We start from the raw sequence: 16,186 nt of genomic DNA, 5'->3' as shown, positions 1-16,186 counted from the left end.
CCTGCTGACTTGTTTTTTTTTTTGATATTGACATCACTAAGGTTTTCCAAAGAGTTTTTATCTTCAAACAACCATCTTAATAGGAAACTGAGTCAATCTAAATAAATTATCTGTTGTAAATGCCCTTCAGTAAGCACTATTGTTAAATGGAAACGAACATCTCCACTTCAGCTTTTAACATGTAATTAAATATAAAATGAATGTTTTACAAATGTAATAAAACATAAAGAACAGACTTGATGGCAAGCATCTTTACAAAAAATATAAAAAGTATGTTCTGATCAGATTCACAAGTTAAACGTGAATAGATGGCCAGTAGGCCAGAGGGAATGTATCTTTCCTCTGAGAGACAAAGTGTATGTTTTTCATAGTTCTTTGATTCTTCACCAGTCAGCGAGTTTCTGGCATTTAGTCCAAAAATCCAAAACAAGTTATGCTATTAATCCGTGTTCCGATGATTTCGGTGGTCTAGGAATATGTCCTATAAATATTTAATTGCAATTGATCCATCAAAACTCTGAGGACGACAATAATTAAATTTCAAGATTCTTGTATCATTTTAGAAGAAATATTTGATTTTTTAACTAAGAGCTCATAGAAAGATTGTTCTAGGGAGAGGGGGCCAGGGGAGCACTTCTCTACCAAGCTGGGGAGCGGGGAGGGGGGCACTGTTTTTAGTGCCAACATGACAGTCTTGTCCCTGAATTAGCAGCAGGTGCACTAGAGCCACACAACACACAAATGCACATGCCCACACCCCTTCTCCACCTGTGAGAAATGACCAAGTCTCAAAAAGTTACCTCATATTAGAAACGCTTCTTGGGCACAAAGTTTTTAGTGCCAACATGACAGTCTTGTCCCTGAATTAGCAGCAGGGGCACTAGAGCCCCACAACACACAAATGCACATGCCCACACCCCTTCTCCACCTGTGAGAAATGACCAAGTCTCAAAAAGTTACCTCATATTAGAAACGCTTCTTGGGCACAAAGATAACTATTAAAGTCTTGAGAGCTAGAGAAAAAGACTTTTTTTTTTTTTTTTTTTTTTTTTTTGGGGGTTGCAGCTGCTCCAGCTGGTGGGGGAACTAGCCGGAAGGGGGGCCTTTCCTGCCGGGCGGGGCACAGGGGGCACAGCTGGCGAGGACAGGGCAGCTCAGGGTCAGACCTTTGGGGCCCCGTGAGGCTCAAAGGCATCAAGGCAGCACGTGGAATTTTAGGTCTTGTAATACACAGGACGCCGACATGCCCAGTTAGGTGTCACCCCGCTGGGGCCCCCAGTCCAGAAGCAGGGCAGTGATTTCCGTCATAAGCGATGTTACCTGGTGACACAGGTGACACCTGGATAAAGCTTTCAGGGGAGCACAGCTGGGAAGTTAACCCAAGGTCACATTTCCACAGCAAGGGAGAAACCTTTAACAAAAATGACCTTTGTCTCAGGCTGGCAATAGGAACTATTTATACCGGGTTACGTAAATTAATCGAAAAGTAAAATGGCCCCAACCACCTCCATCATTTCCAGAAGTATTTTTTAAGACTTAATACTCAGTTATAAAAATTGGTATGCTGCATTGTTTTCATCAGTTGTGAACTAAAAAAAATTATAATGATACAATCTAGAATAAATGTTTTTGACACCTACAGCTTTTGATCACATTTAATAATATGTATTTCTATTTATATCTGTATTTTGTATGCAGAGAAGTCTACTCGAGTGATTAGTAAAAGTCTTTCTAATATACAAGTATATTACATTGAGATTAAAAGTGTACATTAGACAAATAGCAACAGCAGCACACATGACACTTTGTTGTACAACCTGCCTGTTTCCCTTATTTTTGGATATCGTATCCAGGCATTTAGTGTCTCTCTCTCTCTCTCTCTCTCTTTTTTTTTTTCTTTTTAGGGCTCCAAAGCAATTAATTATTTCTAATTTTTGTTATTACAAATAATGCTATAATTAGTAACCTCTTACATATGTTATTTCACATTTGGTGAGAATATATCTGAAGGTTAAATTTAAAGTCCTAGAAGTGGAATTACTGATTTAAAGAGTGCTTTTATAATTTTGAAAGACATTGCCACATTATACTGGTCAGAAGTTGTGTCAATATACTCCACTTTCTGTGGAGAAAGTATATTAAAACATACAATTTTAAGGGAAAAAAAGTAAAATGTAATATTAGACTTTTTTTTTTTTTTTTCTTGCGTTATGCGGACCTCTCACTGTTGTGGCCTCTCCCATTTGCGGAGCACAGGCTCCGGACGCGCAGGCTCAGCGGCCATGGCTCACGGGCCCAGCCGCTCCGCGGCATGTGGGATCTTCCCGAAACGGGGCACGAACCCGCGTCTCCTGCATCGGCAGGCGGACTCTCAAGCACTGCGCCACCAGGGAAGCCCAAAAGACATTTTTTTAACAAATTAGAAATCTTTAGAAATTTAAAGGAAAATTTAAATACTGCAAAAAAATTACTTTGAAAATATATTAATTTCTTATGGATCTTTAAATTTTCCTTTCTATATAACGCTTTGGGCTAAAAAAAAAAGTAGTCTAATTTAAATATTTCTTCTTAAACAGGCTCAGTACACCTTGACAGGTTAGTGAAAACTACACTGAAGTGCTACAATAAATTAGTCAACAGATACTTACAGACATCTGCTAAATGCTAGGCGTTCAGTTAGTAGCTATATATAAACACAAACTGCTATTACAAGTGGGGAAAAGCTAGGTCAGCTTAAAGCTAAACCAACAGAATTAAGTATGTGAAGGAACAGAAATAGTTATTTTTATTCCATTTCAAGGATTAGGTAATCATATGACTGTAGTATACTAAATTAGACCACCATGGTATAAGGAACAGAAAAACACTTTGAAGGGTATTGTAAAAAGCCCACTCAGTGCAATTTATCATCAGAACTAATAACTTAGTGGGACAACAACAGCCCTTCCAGGACATATCAACAGACACAAAATAATCTGCAACAGAATTAAGTCTTTTGACCTTCATGACCACCAGACAAAAAAAATTCATTAATCTGTTCATTCAATAAACATTTAATTGAATGTTTACTATATGTCAGGCACTTTTCTAGATGCCTAAAAAAAAACAGAAATGAATGAAACAGACAAAAATTCAAGCCTTCATAATATTTAAACATCTAGCGTTTGGGGACGGGGGGACAGAACAGATAGCATGAAATAAGAAGTGTAATAAATTATGTAATGTGTTAGAAAGGGAATGAATGTTGGAAAATAAAACAGACCTGAACAAGGGAGCTCAGGGAGTGTGAGGCAAGGAGCTTTCAGTTGTCAACAGTGTGGTCCAGGGCAGACATCACCATGAGGATGACACCTGAGCCGAGGCTGGAGGGCAATGAGGCAGCGAGCCCGTGGTCCGGGGGAGAAGAGGACCCGGGAGAGGGGAACCACGGGCATCAACAAGGCAGAGCAGGTGTGGACGCACACAGCAGGCCTGTCCCGAGGTCCAGGGGTTGAGAGAAAAACCAAGCAGCGGTGATGCCTGTTCTCACCTTAATTCACAATCTGCAGTCTCAACGGTGCTCTGAACCACCTTTTTTCTCCAGCCTGCTCACTCTCCATCTACTTCAGGTCTTCTCTCCCCTTAAAGGTCCAACCACCTCCCCTCTCTCTCAGCCCATGACCTTGCCTCCTAATCTCACTGGAAAAAAAAAAAAAAAAGAAAGAAACCTAAAGCAACTGAAAGAGAAATTCTGCCACAGCTCCTGGCTCATGGCCCCACTCCTTCCTGCTGTCACGGGGTGTCTGTTCCGCAGGGACCAGCTCCTCTAATGCTTCCTCCTCCTATCTCCTGAGTAGACCCATCTCTGCCAGGTCTGCCCTACAGCCCATGAACACGTGCCTTCTCCTCCTGACCCCATGTCTTCTCTGGCCTTGTCCACTTTGATGCTCCTCTTTAGGGTAAAACTCAGAAGTGCGGCCAGTACTGTTGTCTCCAGGCCCTCCCCGCCTGCACCCCAATCACAAGGTCTCCCTCACCTCTCCAGTAAAGCTGCTCCTGCTGGGGTCATCCTATCTCCATGTTACTAAATCCAGTGCTCAAGCACAAGCATCTGACACAGTTGGTCCCTCCACTATGGTGTCCTTTCTCTACTTGGTCCCAAAGGTACTCACTAGCCTGAATTCTCTCCCACCTCCAGGGTTACTCCTTCTCGGCCTCCTTGGTCATTGCCCTCTGCTATTTCCTGGTCCCTGGACCTCTGGTCATTCTTATTTATACTCACTCCTTTGGTCGTCTCACTTGGTCTCCAGTCTAATGACTTGAACTACTATCTACACGCTGATGACTCCCAAATGTATATCTCAGGTCTAATTTTCGCCTCTGCCTCATCTATCCATTTGCCTAATAAATATCTTACTTGGATGTCTAGAAGACACCTCAGACTTAACATGTCCAAAACTGAACTCTTATTCTGCCCACCAAAATTTCTCCTGCCCACAATCTTGCCCATTTCGATAAAATGCAAATACATCCTGCCAGTTTCTTGGATGAGAAATCATGGAATCATCCCTGACCCCTTTCTCTCACACTGCACGTTAAATCTTTCAGAACATCCACTGACTATCTTCAGAACAGATCCAAAGTCTGACCAGTTCTCTCATCTTCCACAGACCAGTCCCAAACTGCCCGCTCCTCTCACACAGATTACAGCACAGCCTCTAAATCTTCCTTCTGCTTCCCCCTGTGACCACCCTACAGGATGGTGCCCAAATGCCACATTCTCCATGAAATCTACACCGACTATGCTACTTCAAGTTGAAATCTCACCCCAACCCCTGGTGGTCCCCCTTCTTGTTCTATTTACTTTTCCACAGTCCTTGTCATCTCTGAACATTCTACATAATTTAGTTAACTTATTGTTGGTCCCCCTCCCACTAGAAACACAGAATTCACAACGTCAGAAATTCTTTTCTGCTTTGTTCTCCGAAGTATCCCAGCACCCAGAACACTTCCTAGTAGACAACAGACACTCAAATTATACTGTTGAATGAGAGAATGAATAAAGAATACTTAGATGAGTGTTTCTAAAATTTTAGTGTGCCTATTTTTATGGTATTTCATTAATAATGTAAATTTCTAGGTTTTAATCCAAGCCTCCTAAATCCAAAATTTTTGAAGGTGAGACTCAAGAAGATGCATCTTTAATAGACTTTCCAGCTAAATGTGAAGGTGGTTTGAGCCCACATTTAGACAAACGCTGTTTAGGATACTACTTGAAACTCGTTAACAAAGGATGCTGAAAAAATGTATCCCTTGTCCTAATAAGCTCTCTCTCCTTGTGTATTCCTTCTGCTACCAATAGGAGTCCATGTCTTCCCTATGTCACGTTATTTTTATTCTTTTTTCATGTTATAAAATATGTGCTGGATACAATTACCATCTCCCATCCATTCATATGTCAAATATTTCCTAATACTCCCGAACAGTTGAATTTTTAGTACTAGAATGCATGTGTTGATCTTAGCTATAGATGACATAGCATAAATAACTATTGTGCTTCTTTCAAAAAGAGATCAATAGGAAAACGTAGATATGTATAAGAATGTATTATTTATGTTAAAAGCTTTGTAAAATCTCCAGCTAACATAAAAGGAAAATATTTGGCTTCTGACCCACTCCTTTTATCCAATATCTTATGAAGTCAGAGAAAGTGGGTCGTAGCACAAAATACAGAGAGTGCTGAGGATCCCGCAGAATTTTCACTTTTACACACTATACCATTAAGTGACTCTAGGTTTGAAATTACAGACACCACTCAGTTGAAACACCTGACTCCTACAATGTTTGGATTTTCCCAAATGAAATAGATGAAGAGCTTATAAAATATCCATTATATTCAATTTTATGAGCTCATCACCTACCAAAATCATAAAGACATTTTCCTGCCTATTTCTTATAACAGGAATAGCAGTTTTTATTTGATTTCTTTATTTAACAATATTAAGTGTCTACTATATACTAGATATTAGGATACAAACACTTTAAAAATGATCCTTGTCTTTACAGAGCCTACAACTCAAGAAGGAGCCAAACAAACCAACAAATATCATATGGTACAAATCCAAGATGCTAAAAGGCAAGGAATTTATCAAAGACTGAGAGATCAAGAACCTGCAAAAGGGACATCTGAACCAAGTCTTAAAGAATGACTGAGTTGAGTAACGTAAAATGGAGAGAGAGCGTTTAAGCCAGAGAAGACAGGAAGGCAACAAGCATACATGCATTTATTCATCCCTTTACTCCTGAAGGGACGGTAAGTCTTAGTGGCTCTGTGGATCCAGGTCCTAACTCTACCACATACTAGCTGCTGTGTACACTCTCAGCAAATTATTTAACCTCCCCATAATTTAGGTTTAGAACCTGCAAAGTGGCAGTAATAAAGTAGGTCACTGTGAAGATTAAACTAGTCTAGATAAAGCACTCAAACAGTACCCTGCATAAGTCAATATTCAACAAATGTTTTTATTTATTCATAATGACCATCATTCATTCTCTCACTATTGATTAAGTATCCATTACAATTCAAGTGAGAAGCATAAAGAGGGGAAACCGTTTTCAGAGACCTAAGAGCAAACATCCAGAATGGCTGCATTAAGGGTATTGAGAGAAGTATTAGAGAAAAAGCTGGAGAGACGAATGCCAGAAGATGACGGATTCTGTGTGCCAGGCTAGGGTGTGAACATCACCCTATAGATATAATGAGAAATATGTAAGATATGCTTTTCAGAAAGAATACTCTCAAAGCAGACTGGAGGATGGCTTTGAAAGGGGGGCTAAATGAAAGAACACAAACCGGTTACCCAACAAGTCACTGACACTGAAATGGGGGAGAATAAAATAGGTAAATCTAATACTTAGAAAGCAGAATCAACAGAACAGAGCAAACAACTAGAAACTGGGTGCAAGAAAGGCTCGTGGTGATGGTACGAGAAAAGATGGCGCCTAATTTTCTGGTTTAGGCAACAGGGTAGAATTAGTTCCCAAAAGAAGGGGCACAGGAGGGGCCAGTATGTGTGTGTATGTGCAGATGCGCGTATGTCTATGGGCGATGCACATGTCTATACGGGAGCGTATGTATATGCGTACACGCATGTATACATTTGCATGGGTCTAGACTAAAGATACGTTTAGGACTTATCATAATAGGTAATTAACGCGTGTATATGGTCCTACATAAGGAAGCCCAGTGAGCTGGTATGAGCTAGAGACGTAGAGGTCTGAGGACAGAGACATTCAGGGTATAGACAGAGGCAAACGTAATGATAAAGGGCCCAGGAGCAACTGCCTAGAGAAAGGGAAAAAGTTAGAATGTTGTATCACGCATAAAAAGAACAAGAGTATTCTAAGAAGTACTACCAGTCAATATGCCAATAAGTAAGTATTTAAGAAGAGAAGAGTGAGGACTCTTTTCCTATTCACTACAGCCGTAAAAACAAAGGCTACCCTCACAGGAGAAACCACACACTCACTCTTTTTAAAAACAATTTACAATAGCCAGGACATGGAAGCAACCTAAGTGTCCATCGACAGGTGAATGGATAAAGAAGATGTGGCACACATATACAGTGGAATATTACTCGGCCATAAAAAGAAATGAAATTGAGTAATTTGTAGTGAGGTGGATGGACCTAGAGTCTGTCATACAGAGTGAAGTAAGTCAGAAAGAGAAAAACAAATACTGTATGCTTAACACATATATATGGAATCTAAAAAAAAAAAAAAAGGTTATGAAGAATATAGGGGCAGGACAGGAATAAAGACGCAGACGTACAGAATGGACTTGAGGACACGGGGAGGGGGAAGGGTAAGCTAGGATGAAGTGAGAGAGTGGCATGGAGTTATACATATTACCAAATGTAAAATCGATAGCTAGTGGGAAGCAGCCGCATAGCACTGGGAGATCAGCTCGGTGCTTTGTGATCACCTAGAGGGGTGGGATAGGGAGGGTGGGAGGGGGATGCAAGAGGGAGGAGATATGGGGACATATGTATATGTATAACTGATTCACTCTGTTATAAAGCAGAAACTAACACACCACTGTAAAGCAATTATACTTCAATAAACATGTTAAAAAAAAAAAGAAAAATTACAAACCAAAAAAAAAAAAAAAAGTGTTCTCTTCCAGTATGCAGAATGAGAACATTATTGGATGGGAAAGTTTGAGAAAGACACATTTATATTATCTTATGAGGAACACTAAAAGAGGTTTTGCCAAGTTGAATTTCCCTATCATTTTCCACTCCAATAAAGTTAGAATATGGACAAGCAGAATTATTTTGCGGAAAAAATGTATCTACTGTAATATATTTGAGCTCCAGATGTCCAACAGTGACCTAGGCTGCCAGCGAACAGAGAGTCTGTATCCATGGACATCCCACAGGTCTGTGGTCTGCATGAGGCTCTGGGGTCTCCACACTAAGTTCAGCCACGGTCCTTGGCCATGGGGCGTGTATAGTAAAATGAGCAGAAACAACTTTAGTTCCCGTGGCCTTAATAACAAACAATACCCAAGAAAATAATTTCCTCTGCTGGGTTAGTGTAACGGAAACAAAAGCAAGAGACCTAAAAATAACAGCTTAAATCTCTGTAAAGCCGCAAGCTAAAGAAGGTGCTGTCAGAGCCATGGGTTTAAGAAGTGGTTTCTGGGATTCCTTCCAAATCCATTATCTAAAGAGGAATTTATCCAAATGGAACTTCCTATCATCTGTCTAAGCCATGTTTATTCCATGGTATCATGGAATGTTAGAGCCAAAAGGTATCTCAGACTTAGTGACCTTTTAGTCTAATTCATGTTACAGATGCAGTAACTGAGGCCTAAAGAGGATAAGATCAGCTGTCAGTGAAAACAAAGCCTATTACCAGAGAATCCAGAAATAATTAAAAAAAATGTTTTTATACAACACTTAAGGAATTTAAATAATAATAACTCAAGTAATTAACAGCCTAATTAATAATGACAAAGCCAACTACCAGAACATTTCCTCCCTACAGAAAAGATCATAATCCTTTCAGCTTATCCTTTCCTTGTCTTTCTTTATAGTTTTATCACATTTCCCTAAATAATACATTATTTAGTTTTCCTCGCTGTTGAACATTATTACATAAAAGGACTCATCATATCAATTCTTCAGTGATTTGTTCCTTTAATTCATTCACATTTAGTTCTGCTGAAGCTCATTCATCTCCCTGTTGTGTAGCTGTTCTATTGTATGAATGTGACAATTTATTCATCTTAATACTGATGACTGTCTAAGATTACCAGCAGTACTTTGCTGTTATGAGTAATTTTAGTAGATGATTTTTGGTGCACAATTTAGAGTGAAACTGCTGGGTCAAAAGAAACTGAAGTTTAAGTCATAGCGCCAAAGTGTTTTGTCAATAAGTTGTGCAAATTTTCACTCCCCTCGACCGCTGAAACTTGGTCCCGTGCTCCATGTCTTTGCCAAAATTTGAGATTTTCAGGTTTTTAAAACTGGGCCAGTCTGGTGAGTGTGAGGGGGTATTTTTTTATTTGCTGTTCTCTGATTACAGATGAGGTGGAACATCTTGTATATCTTTATTAGCCATTCAGGTTTCTTCATTTGCATGTGCTTATCCAAATCTTCTGCACAATTATATATGTTTTTTACCGACATGCGGGAGTTTGTTTTTTTATATTCTAGTTTCTAAACTCTTGGGTGGTTCAAAAGTATTGCAAATATGGAGTCTTTTGATGGCCAAAAGTTCTTAATTTCATGAAGTCAAATTTATTAGTCTATTTCTTTATGTCCTAAGTAACTTGTCTTTATACTCAAAGTAATAATGTCAGTTTGGTGTCTTACTTTCTAAATCTTTATGGTTGTTTTGGCTAAATTATATATGTGAGGGGTTCCAATGGTAATAGATAGAACCTTTCTCAGAGGGAAACATTAGTGGTTTAAGTATGATGTTTATTGAAAATATCTTTAATCATGCCTTTTTGCTTTTATTATGACTCTCATGAATATTATGAAAAATCTGTGCATCTGTTGAGATGATCTAATGATTTCACTCCTATAATCAGTTAACGTAGTGAATTACATTCACAGATTTCCTAATGTGTAGCTACCATTTAATTTCTGGGATAAAGTCAACCTGCCCATGAAGCAGTATCCTTTTTACACCTTGTTAGAATTGGCTGAAAATACTTTGCTTAAATTTTTGCATCTGTGGGCATAAGTGAGACTGGCTTATAATGTTTTCTTCTCATGCTGTCTTAGGTTTTAGAATCAAGGTTATCCTGGCCTTACAAAAGAGACTGAAGAGTATCTCCCTTTTGCCATAGTCAAAACAGGAATTTTTTGGAATTTGAAGTGGAACCATTTGATTCTGGAATGTGTGGGAGAACTGGCCTGTCTTACACAGTAAATATTGGTTAAATTTAATTAACATATTTACCATTTATTTTGCTCTTCCTTCCTTCTTGCATTTCAGACATTCCATCTTGGATCTGAGAAAACTTTCTCTCTGAATTACTTTCTTAAAGTACTTCCTTAAGAATTTCTTTCTCCTGTTGGTAGGGTAGTCAGGGTTCAACCAGAGAAGCAGAACCAGTAAAAGATTTAAGAGACAGATAGACAGATACATATACACATATGAGAGTTATTACAAGAAACTGGTTTACAGGATTATGAGGGCTGGCTAAGCAGGTCAGAAATTCATAGGATAGGCAGTCAGGAAGGACAGACCATGGGCAGGTGGGACCACAGTCAGGGGCCGATGCTGCCACCCACAGGTGTACCTCTCTCTTTCAGGAAAATCTCAGTCCTGTTCTACAAGCCTTCCAACTGCTTCTGACAGGCCCACCCAGCTTATGTAGGATTATCTTCCTTATTTAAAGCCAAATGATTAGGGGTTTAAATTACACATGTAAAAATACCTTCACAGCAATACTTAGATTAGCATTTGATTAAATTACTGGGGGCTGCAGCCTCACCAAGCGGACACATCATTAAAGCCAACACAGAGGGCAAGCTCAGCTTTAGCAGGGAAATGTCTTCATGGCACTCTTGCAATTAAAAGGTATTTTAGTTGGTGTAGGATTCTAGGCATTTTTTTCTCAACACACTGAAGATATGGCAGTGTCTTCTGGATTCCACTGCTGCTAGTGTGACGTCATCTGTCGGTATTTGCTCTCTGAAAGTAATCTGTTTTTTCTCTTTAAAAAAAATTTCCTCTTTATTGAATGTTAAATTGAATGCTGAATCTGCTGTGTGGGTGTAGATTTCTTCTTATTTCCTCAGTTTGGAGATGTGGGACTTCCGGAATTTATAAAGTGTGCGTGTAACTGCCTCTGGCCCCATCCTTCCAACCAGCATCTCTCCTCCACTTCCTGTCTGCTCCTTTCAGAACTGACTGTATGGATTTCAGACATTTCCACTCCACCCTTTATGTTTATTAAACTCTTACATTTTCTGCTTCTTCATGGCTCTGTACTATATTCTGGATAATTTCTTTTTCACATCTTCCAGTTCAGCAAATCTCTCTTTAGTTAGATCTGACTGGCTATTAATACATCAATTTCCTTTCATTTAAATTACATGCTTCCTTACCAGAAGTTTATTTGCTACATTCTTAAAATTGTCTTTACATTCTTTAAAGTTTTTACGCCTTGAACATTTTTAAAGCTTGTCTTTTAGTTCTCTGAACATCTTAAGCACAGCTATTTTATATTCTACTTCTGTTACATCCCGTATTTGAAGTCTCTGCAGGTTTCTGGTTTCTTCTGTCTGAGGTTTCTGGTTCACGATTTGTTTCCCTGTATGTCTAATGACTTTTAAGAGTGAAATTTTTCTTTGGGATCTTAGCTGGGAGAATTCCTTGATGCCTGGATGAAGGTGGATTCCTCAAGGAGGATGCGTATTTGCTTCTGCCTGAGGGCACTAACAGTCAGGATAACTTTACACTTGACTTGAGTTTGGTCAGACCAAATCAGAAATTATTAATTCAGGCTTCAGAGTCCTGTGCATGCTGGTGAGTGGCAACTTCTCAGCAGCACTCTTGCCTCCCCTCCACTCATGCCAGAGCTTCAGATGTACAATCCCCAGGAAGTGGCTGAAGGGAAGGAGCACCTTTATTTCTTGTTTACCTTTACACTAAGTCTTCCCAGATTGATGGCAGCTGAATCTCCTATCACACTTCTCATCTTGAAGAGTAAGCACTGGGCTCTGTCTCCTGTGACCCTCACCACACGATGTTTTGTCAAATTCTGCATTTTAAATTGTTTCAATACATAAGTGAGCTCCGAATCCTTCCCTGCCATATTATCAGAAATTACAGTTCACTTTAATGCTTACCTTAAAATTATATGCTTCTCTCCTGGGTTCATGTTCTCTCAATTTTGATGCATAAGAATTGTCGAATAAAGAGAGGGCCTGGGTAGTTCTTGACCCATAATGGATCACAAACTCATGGTCAGGAATATTAATCATTTGTACCTAATAAATATTTTTATATTCTTTCAGAAAGATCAGTAGTGTCTTTCAGAATTCATCTATGTTAATAATTTTTATCAATCGATTCCTTTTTTTTTTTCCCTTTTCCCCCCAAGCTTTAGTGAAGCATAAGTGGTATACAAAAAACTGCGCATAATTAATGCAGACAATTTGCTGAGTTTGGGCAGATGTATATACTCCTGTTACCATCACCACAATCCAGGTAATAAACATGTCCATCACCTCCAAAAGTTTCCTTGTGTCCAGTTATATTCCTGTTTGTTTGTGTGCAGTAAGAACATTAGCAGGAGATCCATACTCCTAACACATTCCAAAGCACAGAACACTGTACTGTCGGCACCTCGGATGCTGGACCTGACTCACCTTTACAACTTTGTGACGCTGTCAACAGAATCTAAGGTCCTTTCAGGGATACCTTCAACTATCTCTTTCTCAAGGTTCATAAAATAGTATCAAGTTTAAGAACACGGTCAATTGGTGTATGTAAAACTATCCAGGTTGTCCCATAATCGGTTCTACTTTGACCATTCTCATATTTTACATTTAGCCTTTTTGACCAAGTTATACTTTTAAAAAATCCTGCATAGATATGTATTTTGTTAATGTAACTGCTCTAAGGATGAGGCAGACCCTAAAATTTATGAGCTTCTGCTAAGTTTCATGCACTGTCGAGCTAAGAGTGCACAGGTGTTAATTCACATAAACTGTATCACAACCTGTGGGGCAGGGTACAACACTTGCTATTTTACAGAAAAAGAAACAGATACTTATGAACAAAAAGCTACTGAGTGACAAAGCCAAGGTTTAACCCAACTCCACCTGGCTCCTAAAATACATATGCTTTTTGTAGTTACGTAAAAAAAAAAAAAAAAAAAAAGACCATGTATGAACTTTATCAAACGATAAGACTCTAGTTACAGAATCTCAAAAAGGGAAGTAATACGTCACTCTACCCAACCATTCAGCCCTTGACCTCCATATAATTTGAGCTTCACAACTCAGTTTTGACAACGGGAGGTACAACTATCTCCTCTTGACAGACAAAAACACAGCAAGGGCACTGATATTTAACTCAACAAGCATGCACTGGACGACTAGCCTGGGACTGCACTGTGCGATACACTTCAGCATTTACAGACCATCACTCGATCCTGTTCCAACCCTGGGAAGTAATTCAGTCTATACCGGAGCCCTCTAGGGACAGAGAACTCCAAAGGGAGCCCGCTCCATCCTGGGAAATTCAAAAGACATCTTTAATCTGGAAACCCACCAAACCTGGTTCTTTCTGTTCCTGAAAGCTGTGTACTGGACAAATCTAACCCTTTCTTTAAGGTAAACTTTCACATATTGGAAGACAGGTATATCCCCACAGAGCATTCTTCCAACTCAGATCATTATTTAGAACTTCCTCAGAATACAGATAAATAGTATGGGATTTTTTCACCATGCTGGTTTCTTCACTTATCTAATTTGAAGCTTATTTTTTTTTTTTTTGCGGTACACGGGCCTCTCACTGTTGTGGCCTCTCCTGTTGCGGAGCACAGGCTCCGGTCGCGCAGGCTCAGCGGCCATGGCTCACGGGCCCAGCCGCTCCACAGCATGTGGGATCTTGCCAGACCAGGGCATGAACCCGTGTCCCCTGCATCTACATCAGCAGGCGGACTCTCAACCACTGTGCCACCAGGGAAGCCCTTTGAAGCTCATTTTGAGTTATTTGGTCTCTTTCCTCTTAACAGACAAAGGAATTTCTATTAACTTGTGTGCTTCTCAAGGGCATCACTGAGTTCTTTTGTTTGTTTGTTTTTTGTTTTTTTTTGCGGTACGCGGGCCGCTCACTGTTGTGGCCTCTCCCGTTGTGGAGCACAGGCTCCGGACGCGCAGGCTCAGTGGCCATGGCTCACGGGCCCAGCCGCTCTGCGGCACGTGGGATCCTCCAGGACCGGGGCACAAATCCGTGTTCCCTGCATCAGCAGGCGGACTCTCAACCACTGCGCCACCAGGGAAGCCCCATCACTGAGTTTTTATTCATGTCTGCGCCCTGGCCCTGAGCACAGTTTATGACACACTGTAGGTCTTCATTAAATGTTGAATTCACATAGCTAACTTTACACTTAAAATTGTCACGTGGAATAAGAAAAGTGTTAAGAACTTAATTTAAATTACATAAACAGAAACTACGGCAAGCCTAAATTAAGAAACTTGCCATGATCACACAGTGGGATGAAAGAGACACTGCATCTAAACTTTCTGAAATCTGATGTCAAGCTGCTGCTTTTTGAAATGACAGTTTTATTTTCTGAGCCAGAAATCAAGACACACAGAAGGACTATAAAATTTTTTCTGAAATTTTAATTTGTGATTATGGAAAGTTTTACAAAGCTCGAAAAGTTACGCATTTATAAATCGTTTTTATAAACTGGATTGCGTTGGGATGGTCCTATTAAAAAACTCAGTTTGTTTACCATACCCAGCTAGCACACTACGATAAGCCCTTCTAAGATGCCTTACGTAACCAGTCTTACTGCTGCTTCTGCTGCGCATGGATACTCTCCTCTGTGAGACCATTAGCTGAGCAACTTTCAGTGGGGAAGTTTTTAATAGCAAAGTTTGGACATAATTTTACAGTGACAAAAAAGTGTTATAAATTTCTGTTACATTTCTGTAACCTTGTTACAGAACAAAACGTGGAGGTCCACTCTTACCTGCTTAAAAAGCTGGAGGTTAACTGCGGTTTCTAAGAACTGTTTCATCAGACTTGAGCGGTGCTTGACGAAACTCTCCTCACAGAACGTGATGGGCTCACCCTGCACAGAAACAAAGAATTTCGGGGACGTCAACAGAAAGTCAGCACAAACCAGTCTATCTGAAGAGGCACCTGGGAGGTCACACAGGAGTGTAAGACACAGAACTTCAAGGTGCTCAGAGTGTAGAGGGAGTGAGACCCTTAAACATAATGGCTGGAGGTCAGGCTGGTAGAAATATTCCTCGAGCCGATAAGCTTCTGCTATAGCTTCCTAATTAAGGATCCCTCGGGCTCTTAAAAATGGTCACTTTCACTCCCTCACAGTAAGACTAAATCCCCTAAAAACAAAGATTTAATATTATGAGGTTGATTATGAGTATTAAAAATTGCACACAGGGCTTCCCTGGTGGCGCAGTGGTTGAGAGTCCGCCTGCCGATGCAGGGGACATGGGTTTGTGTCCCGGTCCGGCAGCATCCCACATGCCGCGGAGCGGCTGGGCCCGTGAGCCATGGCCGCTGAACCTGCGCGTCTGGAGCCTGTGCTCCGCAATGGGAGAGGCCACTGCAGTGAGAGGCCCGAGGACCGCAAAAAAAAAAAAAAAAAAAAAAAAAAAAAAATACTGCACACAATCTGAACAAGTCCAACCAACAATTATATTTCATTCTGATTAGAAAACATTCTTACCATAAAAATCGCTGCATGCTTTTTGCCGTTTATAGTATGATCATTAATTTCTTTTTGAATTAATTAAAAGGTCTTTCAATCACATTCTATTCATGATTGCAAATACAATTCTGATTGGATACATTCTAGGATAAGCCTCACATGGCGTGTGCCTGAACTTATCCTATTTGCTAAGTAATCACAACTCGGCAAGTGTCTTCTGGCAGCTTTGGGCTGTTAGCCGCTCTTTCTCCATCGCCAGGGCCT

At 40.1% G+C, this 16,186-nt stretch overlaps 1 protein-coding gene across 1 annotated transcript in view; it reads right to left on the bottom strand.

Annotated features, from left to right (window-relative positions):
• The window catches only part of DENND1B (DENN domain containing 1B), a 253,493-nt gene that overhangs the window by 61,257 nt on the left and 176,050 nt on the right, over positions 1 to 16,186 (bottom strand). The window contains exon 14 of the mRNA XM_007459659.1: positions 15,215 to 15,316. Within this exon, the coding sequence (XP_007459721.1) occupies positions 15,215 to 15,316 (102 nt within the window). The remainder of the gene's footprint in view (positions 1 to 15,214; positions 15,317 to 16,186) is intronic.

This window comes from Lipotes vexillifer, unplaced genomic scaffold, assembly GCF_000442215.2.
Source record: "Lipotes vexillifer unplaced genomic scaffold, Lipotes_vexillifer_v1.1 scaffold830, whole genome shotgun sequence".
Taxonomy (NCBI): Eukaryota; Metazoa; Chordata; class Mammalia; order Artiodactyla; family Lipotidae; genus Lipotes; species Lipotes vexillifer.
Note: the sequence above shows the minus strand (reverse complement) of the source record. Positions and strands in the feature narration are given on the sequence as shown.